The sequence below is a fragment of the Musca vetustissima genome, unplaced genomic scaffold, assembly GCF_032173495.1.
Source record: "Musca vetustissima isolate MV318-11 ecotype Yass unplaced genomic scaffold, APGP_CSIRO_Mvet_v1 utg4709, whole genome shotgun sequence".
Taxonomy (NCBI): domain Eukaryota; kingdom Metazoa; phylum Arthropoda; class Insecta; order Diptera; family Muscidae; genus Musca; species Musca vetustissima.
In genome coordinates, this window is record NW_026888605.1 from 836,209 (window position 1) to 847,751 (window position 11,543).

General features: G+C 31.6%; 1 protein-coding gene across 1 annotated transcript in view; it reads left to right on the top strand.

Annotated features, from left to right (window-relative positions):
• LOC133336477 (paired box pox-neuro protein) overlaps window positions 1–8,830 on the top strand; it is a 37,676-nt gene extending 28,846 nt beyond the window's left edge. Inside the window, exons 8-9 of the mRNA XM_061544776.1 lie at window positions 8,611–8,713; window positions 8,781–8,830. Of these exons, the coding sequence (XP_061400760.1) occupies window positions 8,611–8,713; window positions 8,781–8,830 (153 nt within the window). The remainder of the gene's footprint in view (window positions 1–8,610; window positions 8,714–8,780) is intronic.
• Window positions 8,831–11,543: the final 2,713 nt, after the last annotated feature.

Here is an 11,543-nt window from a genome sequence, read left to right on the forward strand (position 1 = left end):
AGAAACCGTTTGACAATTTAATGTGAATCAACAGTTTGTGGACACAGTTGCATTAAATTAGCCACTGTTACCCGATGACGAGAAGACGAAGATGATGACAATGAACGTTGACGTTGTCGACATTTAATGATGAGTTGCCGTAATAAGAGCAACACCTATAATTATAATTCCATTATGACAACGGAACGCAGGCCCAGGACTTTTATATAGGTAATAATGTTACCCACACACACGCACACACAAGTGCACTCGCACAAAAGGACATCACACAAGGTGCATTAACGGACCAAAATCGGTGTCTTAACAAAACTAAAAGGACACTGTCACTGTGAGCTCAGGACAACAACCAACACTCACTTTGACGAGTGCAATGTGCGCAGAGAGATTGGCAAAAGTGGCATTTAGTTTGCTTTGCCAGTGTCGACCACTGCAGTTCTTGCAGTTCGTGGTAAATGTGCGGTACATTAAGTAATTGCCACAAGTTAGAGAGAAGGAGGCGGAATCGACCGGTGTTTTGGTTGTCTTTCAGTTGTTTCTGTTTTTGTTGTCTAAAAAGAAAGAGAAAACAGAAAATAATGATTGGCACTTGTCCCTAAAACCAAAAAATGAAGTCGAAAAAACATTCGTCAACCTTTTTTACCACAAATGTGTCTCGAAGAACAATTTGGCGCGGGCGATTTGTTTTTTTTTATTATTATTCGGTCTTCTCTTACGCTTCAGGATAATGCGGGTAATATCGACAATTTTGGTAAATGCTGCTGTAAATGCAGGTGATTTTTTCAGTTTTCACCATTGATTGCCAACACCCAGAAAAATTGCATTCTGGCCCAAAGAGAGAGAGAGAGAGAGGGGGAAACCGAGAAATCATGTGTTTTGCAGTTTATTGTGTGTTTGAGTGTGTAGATGTGCAGGACTATAATTCAAATTGCCAGGGATGCAGTCTGAATGAAGGTCCAGTTGTTTTTTTTAATGAAGAAACATTTACTTTCTATTGCTATTTTTTGTGGTCGTGTGCCACCATAACCGAAAGTGATGACGATGATGAACTGACGTCTGTCAAAGTTAGTGATGATGAATTCCAAAGGATACTTTTCGGAAAGAGGCATACAAATGTCAATTAGCCACGGTGTATTCTTTGGACATTGTATAAATTAATGAACTATTGATGGTTTATTTCCGCCTTTTGGCTTCGTTTGTTTTTCTTCAAAATCGTTGTTAAGGATTTTTTTTAAATTTTTGTAAAATGACTTCTTGATAGGTAGTACAGAATATGTTTAAACATCACTGAGTTTTATATTGGTATTCAAAATACCTAAATTCGATCGGAATTATTACCTGTCAATTGATTTTTTATCCTGTGGGAATCTAAATACAAATAAAAATTATCTTTCAACCTCGAGAAAGTGAAGCAGGGAGTTGAAGAACATAAGTCTCTATAGAGGTGTCTGAAGTGAAAGAACGCTAAAGAGTTGAGCTGAAAAACAAGGTCTTCATAGCGCAGGGTGCCTTTTTGGACGGGTGCCAGTGTGCCTTGAAGGATCTATATAAGTATATAGACTATACTCTATATAGACTAACTGCAGGGCAGTAATTTTTATAAAAAACTGTTTTTTTTTTTTTTTGTAAATAAGCCCAGGAGCTAACCGCCTAGGAAACTTTATATAAATTTATAAACAAGCTGAACGAAGTCTATATAGATGAGCTTCGTAGACGGCCTGAAGAAGGAGAGCCTGTATAGGCAAGCTGAGGTGGTCTCTACATACGAGCTAAAGAAGAGAGCCTTTATCGAAGGCCTAAGAAAAATATATAGCTTAGTTGAAATGAGTCTTAATAGACGGGGTAAATGTAGGCTTTATAGACAAGAGGGAAAATGTACAAAATTTCAGTATCCGTTATACTAAATTACAATCAAATCGTATTAAAAATTCAGTTTATACTTCAAATTGTATGTAGAGTTATATAGGCATTAACAAAACGTGTTCCTATATTTAAAAAGTTGGCGAAGAAGTTTTTTAACTCTTTTGGCGCCACCGTCCTTTAAAAAAAAAACAAAAATGGCAATAGCTCTGTTAGAAATCAACCGTTATCTCAGCAAATTTCTAAAAAAGATTTAAAATTAAGTTTAAGATTTTGAAGAAAACAATATCTAGCGTTATCTGGAATACAGTCACTTCGGTTTGAATATACGGCAAAAGTCTTTAAAATACCGAAGACGGAGGCGGCAGCAAAACGTGGACGCAAATTGAAAATTTTCTCTGAATACGTTTTTTACATTTAAAGAAGCCGGAGATTATTTTTGCCCAAACATTATAACCACCTTGGTTTAAAAAGTGAAGCAGGGAGTTAAAATGCCTATAGAGGTGTCTGAAGTGAAAGAATTATTTTTGAGCTGCATAGGCAGGGACCCTATTACACATGAAGATCTATATAAATATATCATATCTATATAGATTTGTGTATATAACAAACTGGATTTTTTGTAAATAAGCCCAGGAGCTAACCGCCTAGGAGACTTTATATAAATTTATAAATAAGCTGAACGAAGTCTATATAGATGAGCTTCGTAGACGGCCTGAAGAAGGAGAGCCTGTATAGGCAAGCTGAGGTGGTCTCTACATGCGAGCTAAAGAAGAGAGCCTTTATCGAAGGCCTAAGAAAAATATATAGCTTAGTTGAAATCAGTCTTAATATAGGGATAAATTCAGGCTTTATAGACAAGAGGGAAAATGTAGGACGTATTTATACTAAATTACAATCACTTCGTATTAAAAATTCAGTTTATACTTCAAATTGTATGTAGAGTTATATAGGCATTAACAAAACGTGTTCCTATATTTAAAAAGTTGGCGAAGAAGTTTTTTAACTCTTTTAGCGCCACCGTCCTTTAAAAAAAAAAAACAAAAAATGGCAATAGCTCTGTTAGAAATCAACCGTTATCTCAGTAAATTTCTAAAAAAGATTTAAAATTAAGTTTATGATTTTGAAGAAAACAATCTCTAGCGTTATCTGGAATACAGTCACTTCGGTTTGAATATACGGCAAAAGTCTTTAAAATACCGAAGACGGAGGCGGCAACAAAACGTGGACGCAAATTGAAAATTTTCTCTGAATATGTTTTTTACATTTAAAGAAGCCGGAGTCCCAAATTATAACCACCTCGGTTTAAAAAGACTAAAATGCCATAGGTCAAAGTTCGGAGATATGACGTGATTATTTTTTGCTGGCGACCCTATTACACATGAAGAAATAGATTCATATCTTGATTTGTGTATATGGAATGTATTTTTTTACCCTACACAACTATGTTGTCAGGGTATTATAGCTTTGTGCAGCCCCAAGAGTTTGTAACGCTGCGAAATATTGGTCCTATATATACCCACCTTTAAGTATACCGATTGTCATATCTCGACTATATGTACTCGAATGTGTGGAGTCTGTCCACTTACAATTTGTTTACACGGTGGTAACAGTTATTCAGACAAATCTTTTAGTAACCCAAAGAATAAGCATGGATGTTTTGATAAGGATCGGCAATATTTAGCGGGTCAAATGGACCCTGACTTTTGTGTGAAAAATGACAACATTTGTATTCTATAGCGTATATATTTACTACTGACGGACATAGACCCGATAAGTTGATAGTATATCCAAGAGGAGTGGTTGGCCTTTAAATTTATACCAATTATATTGTCGTATGTACTCGAATGTGGGAGTTACACTTAAATATTTACAGGTGGTAACGTATTCAGATGAAGGACCTAAAAATTTAATTTTTTGTGTTTTATCGAGTCGATCTATAGGCCACAATTGAAAGAAGAACATCACAACACAATCCACGGTGAAGGGAATCTGGACAAGTAATTAGAAGGTAATTAGAATTAGAAGAAGAATATTTGTAATATGCAGAAAATATGTCAGTGTAAGGAAGAGGTGCTGTTGACCTCTAATCGGGCAACAGGATGTAGATATTATGAAATATTGCCCAGGCTTGGAATAATCATCCGCAGAATGTTACAGTTCTGTGGTTGTTGTGTAGGGTATCGTATGGTCGGCCCCGTGCGACTATACTGCTCCGCTCACTGGTTTGAAATTATATTCCGCATTTTTAACTCGATTCCTTGTGTGTACTTTTCGTCCGTAATTTATTGAAATGGACTCCAATTATAACAAGATGCGATATTTCTTTCTCGGTAATATTCCATCATTTCTCCGATTTTATCGAAATTTTCGACGACCGGACTACCGCTTGGCTTGCATTTTCACCTTTGTCAAAGAAAAAATATAAAATGTACCGAATTTTCTCTTTGTTCATTTCCATTTTTAATGCCCTGTAACTCAGAACAGAATGCACCAAACAAAAAACAGCAAAAAATTTTTTTACTGCGATTTTTTTACAGCCATCTGCAAAATAATAATGGATTTACTTTTCCCAACCTAATAATTCGAGTTTTTGCAAACACGTACAGAAAAGCCCCATTTTAATATAAACCTTTATATAACCTCGGTCTGTCATTTGGCTATCCAATATTATTGCAACCCAAAGAAAATAATTGCTTAGATAATACATTCGATTTTATCCAATGTGGGAGCACAAAAAAATATAAAAGTATTCCCATCGATTTCGGTTTTTATCAGATACTGTCTTTTAACATTAGTCATGTCAATATTCTCTTCCAAAATATTGTTTCCGCTTCAGTTGAGACCTTAACCATTTTATAAAATTAACATAAGTTAGCAAATCCACACACACGTAGATAATAGTTGATTCTATTCCATTAATCGATAACTGTGAATGCAGGCATAATCGATAACATGCAACCTAAAGCAATGTCACAAACCTATCGAAAATGAACACACTAACTATATTCGTTAGACATTTTCACACCAGATGGTGACAGTAGCCAACACAAAAATAACCAACTAGTGTGTCTAAATTATTTCAGTTAGAGGAGCAACATCTAAGATTTCAATGTATACATAAACTAATATCTAGCAGATATTTTCTCATTCTTGTAATTTTTTAACTAGAGCTAGGACCCTTTTCACATTGCAGTATTATAATTTTGTTACAAAATAACATAAACTTACCACTTAGACGGCTACTTGTTGCAATCGGATGATGATTTCTAATAAGAATGACATCGCATTGAGTAACACTTTGGATATCATCATTAGACTTTGTATTTTTTAATTAGTTTCATTAAATATGTTATTCACATTTTTTCGCCGATCACACTACATCAATAATTTATCTTTTATAAACCCCTCACACTCTCTCTCTCTCTGCAACTTTTGCATTTTATTTTATTAGCCATTCAACCACTTTCTCATCACTACAACATACTCCCGAAAATAAAAACAAACAAGAAAAAAAAACAACAAAACTAACGGCCAAGCGATATCTGTTGATTCGCACAAAAGCTCATAAACGACAAAGGAAACAACAACAAACACGATTGGCAATTCTTTTGACTAACGCACACACACGAATGCACATGCAAAGGGACAACAATGTCACTTGACATCACATTGGAAGGCAAAGAAGAAACACTGTTTTTAAACGAATTAAATACGGAAAACACTTTTATTTCACAATTATTTTATTCTATACCAATTATATTTCAATATTACACACTTTTTCAGCCATTTTTAACAAACAATGCAATACATTTAGCAAATTTCAACGTACGCACACAATTCGCGGCCGGCCGCTTCGTTAATTAATTGTCAACTGAAGACGAATGCAAATGAGAGTAACAGTGTTGTCAATGCTACGAATGTGGAGTATTGCAATTATGAGCAAAAAATCGCCGAAACTATTTGTAGACCATTAGAACTTCATCTATTTCACAAATTATTGGATATTTACAGTATTTCAAAAAAATAACTTGAAGAAAACAAAATTTCTTTCTAGTAATAAATAACGGAATAAATTGAAATACAAATATTAGTTAAATCATAAAAATTTCTTTAAAAACAAGTTTAGACAAAATAATATTTATTAATAAATTACAACCGAAAACACTTTTATTTCACTTTTATATTGTTCAATAATGATTATATTACAATAATGCGTACTTTTACTATAGAAAAACTAGACATATTTCAATAAATTACAATAATTACGTTTGACGAGTACAATTCTCGACCGTCCGTTGCTAAAATTAATTGTTAACTGAAAGAAGAGATAGTTGAGAGTGAAACAGTGTTGTCAATGCTACGAATGTGACAAAACAAAACTAAGTGATGTTTTTTAGCAGAGTTGCTTAAAAAGTTGAATGTTTAAACGCCGAGTAAACATTATGTGCATGAGTTTGTAGAATAGAAGAAATATTAAAATGACTATTATTAGGGCTGTCTGTGTACTTTTCCAGTAATATTTATTCAGTAAGTTATGTAAAAATGTAAAAAGACAAAATTTTGTACAAATTTGTTTTTTTTTTTGTACAATTTTTTCAATATTCAGTAATACAAAATTCAAAATAGTTATATTAATATGATACCTCTGCCACAAATAAATATATAATATCTGGGGAACGAAGGATACGATACGATCTAATATGTTTACTGGCATTATACAATGACCAAAAATGGTCAATCGGTGTACCCCTTCTAGTACCGCACCTAAGAAGAGTCCAAACTTTGAAAATTTTAAAATATCCTATAAGGCACACTAAATATTCAATATTAAATATTTTCGTTTTGCTACTTTCGTAGCGTTGACAACACTGTTTCACTCTCTATTGTCCCTTCCTTCAGTTGACAACTCATTCTAACAACGGGCTGTCGCGAATTTTACTCGTCAATCACAGTTTTATCAATCTATTGAATTATTTCTAGTTTTTCTATACAAAAAGTGTACAATACTAAAAGTTTATCATTATTGAACAATATAATCCTGAAATTAAAGTGCTTTCCTTTGAATTTAGTGAATAAAAAGTGTTTTTCTTCCAATTTGCAAGCATTTTGCATTGTTTATATTTCTTTGGCAATTTTTGTTGGTATGGAAAAATTCAAAAATTGAATTACATTTGCCTGAGTATATAAATTTTCTGTTTTAATTATAAGGAATATTTTATATTTAGATATTAAGCGAGAGAAAAAACATTTTTTAAGGATTTATATCGAAGAAATTCTCAATTTGTTTGTTAAAATCTAATTTCATTTTACAATTTTTTAACAAGGATATTTTTAATTCCGGTGCATTTAAATCACAAGAAATATAGTCCCAAAATGTGTTAGTAAAACGTTAATTATTTCCACAAAGTTTGGATTTCTTACTTGTTTTCTTTTTTACCAAATAAGGAACTTTTTCTTCAATAAAACTTGTTATTTAATTTACAGGCAAAATTCAAATAAATACAAAAAATTTCCGTTGCGTTTTATACACTCATATTTCCAACAGACTCATTTGGCTACTTTCGTAGCGTTGACAACACTGTTTCACTCTCAACTGTCTCTTCCTTCAGTTGACAATTAATTCTAACTACGGACGGTCGCGACTTCTACTCGTCAATCGTAATTCTTTTAATTTGTTGAAATGTTTCTATTTTTTCTAATTATTCAAATTCAAACATTATTAAACAATATAAAAGTGTCATAAAATTGTTTTCAGTTGTAATTTGTTGATAAAAAAGTGATTTGATTGCAAATCATTGGAATTGTTTATATTCCTGTGCCAATTATTTCGTCATTCGTGTTGTTGTGATGAGAGAAGAGAATATTTTCGCGTCGTGTTCGTTGCCGTTCGGGCGTTATGTTGTCGACTTAATTGTGATCCGTTTGTAATGTTAAATGAAAACAGAAACTAGTGCTGTTAACAAAATGTTCGTGTGAAAAAATGTTAATATACATTCGTGTAAATCACTGTTCACCAAACAGGCGCCCGTGGGCGCTTTGGGAGAGTACCAATAAAATCACAGTTCTGTGTTCGAACTCAACGTTATTCTCCACATCGAACATGTCGTATCCCGCTAGCAATGAAAATTCCAATTGATGGTATGTAACTAGTTCCAGCACTAGTTAGAAACCGTAAAAGTTACTTATTTGACCCTAAAGTAATGCAAGAGGAACCAATTGACTACCTTTTTATCCTATAGTAAGCGAGAAGGAGTCACTTGCGATATTAAACAAAAAAACTCAGTTTTATTTTTTCAAAAGAGAAGAGAAAATATTTAAACATTCTCTCCCAACAGCAACAAAAACTAGTATTTTTGATGTTATGTAGCTAGTCTCAGCACTAGTTATATCGTACCAGTTACAAATTTGATCCTAAAGTAAGGTCAGCCGAACCAATTGACTACCTTTTTATCCTGTAGTAAACGAGAAGGAGTCTCTTGCGACCATAAAGAAAAAAAACACGGTTTTTGGTGGTTGGTCTGCATAAAAAATCCGCTATTCTTCATGAATGCAAGATGAATTTTGTTTGGAAATAACCAGTCTTTTTGTGATCGTCTTGAAGTGCGGTGGCATCAAATTGTGAAATATTAAAGAAAATCTGTATCATTTAAAACAAATGAATTTTTAACTCAAATGGAAGGATATATATGTAAGTACTTCTAAATATAATTTATTTCCTATTGAATAAATATTATTGTATTTTCCTTACAGATCAAGGTCATGACATCTACTATAAAACGTGAATTAATGACTCTGGAAAATGATGGAAAAGGGGATTACATTATCTTAGTAATTTTTGTAATGTTCTTTTTAGGTAAGATATTAGACACATATTTTCTCTTTTTTACTATAATATTATAATCATTGTTATTTATTTCCAGATTCAATACCTGTAACCGAAGGATCTGACACGACCGAAATTGCAGTATGAAAGTAGTACGGTTTTACTTATATGTATTTAAAAAAAAAATAAAAATTAAAATCCAATTAATAAATGAGTGTTTTATTGCTAATTTCATCATAAAAACGGTACTGAACTAGTTCTTACGGAACTAGAAAGGTGGGTAGTCTAATGTAACTAGTCTTTGACTGTAAACCTGTAACTAGTATAATACTAGCCCTCGAGTAAGCGAAGGAGTGTCAATTGGTTGCCTCCTATGACATCCCCATGTTAAAGTAAACAGTTAAATACATTGTAAAGGGGTGTAAAGTGGAACTAGTCACTGTAGAGCTGAGAATCGACGACTTTCTGATTACGAACTAGTTCCTCTTGCTAGCGGAAGTATTTTTATTGGTACTCTCGTTATGTGTGTGTGTGCCCACGGGCGCCTGTTTGGTGAACAGTGCTTTGATGTCATAAATGGTGTGGTTGTTTACATTACAAGTCATGTTATTCTTATTGGAGTTGTTTAGCAATGAATTGGAAATGAATGCTGCTTCAAATAAGGTAAATGTAAATGTTTCTAATATTAACCGTTGAATAAAAAAAAAATAAAAAATTGTCTTTAAAAAAGAGTTAAAAAACAGCGAATTATAAACTGTTTTTTAGTATTTTTTTGAGCCATATTTTATTTACTAATTTCTTCATAAGAAAAGGTTTTAAAAAATAAATGTTTTTAGTAAAACTGTTGAATTGGACATTATATTAAATACATACATATATTTTTCTCATTTTATTTTGTAGCGTTTTTATTATACCCTACCCTAATCCAAGACCCACCATTTAATACCTATCTGTCCTTTACATTCAGTAATCAAAGTAAAACAGTGGATATTCGTAAATTTTGTTCAGAAAAATCTTTTAGTACCCAAAATCTTAAAGAAATTAATATTATTTAGATTCTTAAGTCTTGAATCTTCGTATTTTTAGTTTCGGAAAAGTTTTTTTTTTTTTTTTGAAAATATTTGTTTCAGTTTCTTGTAAGTAATATATGGTTTGTAGTTATTTTCTGTACAGCCTATGTACGACGTTTGACATCCCCAAAGAAAATTTATGGCCCCTCCACGGGCCATTAATTTTCTTTTCAAATATTTATTTCTTCACTATTATTTCCCGGTATCCCAAATAAAAAACTAAAATTAATTAAAATTAAAAATTATCACCACTTTAAAGAAAAAAGACAAAATAATTTTTTTATAAATGATTTTTTTATTTTTTGTAAATGGTTTTCTTAAAATTTTTTAAACTTATAGGTTATACAATGTACACAGATATATGTATAGGTAATAATGTATTAACTCTTGTTTTTTTACATAATAACATTAAACATTAATTAGATCATATTTATATAAAAAATAAACAATTTGATATTTTTCCAGTTATTTTTCATCATTTACATAGATTTTTGTTTGTTTACACATGTATATATAAATAATATAGTATTTTTACTAATAGAAAAAATATACACATACATTTATATAGTACATTATATTCGATTATTGCAAATATAGTTCGTTTATTTTTGTTGTTTCTTTGCCAAAAATTAAAAGAAAAGTGAAAAGCTATTTCAAAACAAATATTCTTAAAGAAAAAAACATTCCAAATGAGGGATTATAGAACGGGGTGATGGGGGTTAGTTATTGCAATGGTGCCGAAATCGTAACGAAATCAGAATGTGTATTCTTAAAGGGCATTAATTAGAAATTGTGTAGAATTTCGGTAGTTTGGGTTGCAGTTTCAGTGTTTTTGTTAATTACACAAAAAATAATAATGGCACTCATGCTTGGTTTCCTTAACTTTTCTTCGTTTTGTTTTTATTTTAAATTTTAAGAATTTTTCATCGTTTGGGATTTGTATTTCCTGTGGAAATAAGTATTTAGTGGTTGTTTGGTGAAACCAATTCTGTTTTTCGTTTGAAATTTTCAAATTTTTATATATCGTTTTTTGAAGAATGTTGAACTTGAAATCTTTTTTGTTTTTGATTTTGTAATTTATTTATAGATAAAAACATAATAAAAAAAATTAAATGTCTACTTAAAATTTATAGGTTTAGTTTGTTTTGCATTTGTTTTTGTTGTTGTTTTTTCTTGTTGTTTTTTTTTTTTGTTTGTTTGTCATAATGAATATTAAAGTGAATCTTATTTGCTAAAGGTTATCACAGTTCGATTTTAATAACTAGAACTTAGAATCTAAAAAAAGAAAGTGCATAGAAAAAGAAAATAAAGGAGGAGAAGAAGAAAGACCTATTTAGGGTACCAACATGGTAGTTGGTACCAAAATTGCTTACTTGAAGAAGAAGAAGAAGAAAAGTTTTCGTTTGAAATTGTAACTTGATCGTAGATAGTTTTTCGAAATATTTTTGTTTATGCAACAATTTTGTTTAAGTGCGTGTAAGTACTTAATAGTAGCTATTTTGTGTGTTTGTATGTGTTTTTCTTTTTGGGTGGCTTTCTTTCTTCTATAATTTACAACAAGATATTAACTTTTGTTTTCAATAAATATTTACTTAGCGGCTAACTTAAATACGAAAATTATTTATATAAATATAAATGGAGGCACGTTTAAGGTTTGAATTCAATTGTTAATAAAAATTCCATGCAGTCGGAGTACCGCCAAGAGGAACCGCATCCATCCCCACTTGGCATTTTGTTTTTCCTTAATAAAAATTTGTTCTATTTACATTTAGGAAGATTGCTTTTTTGTT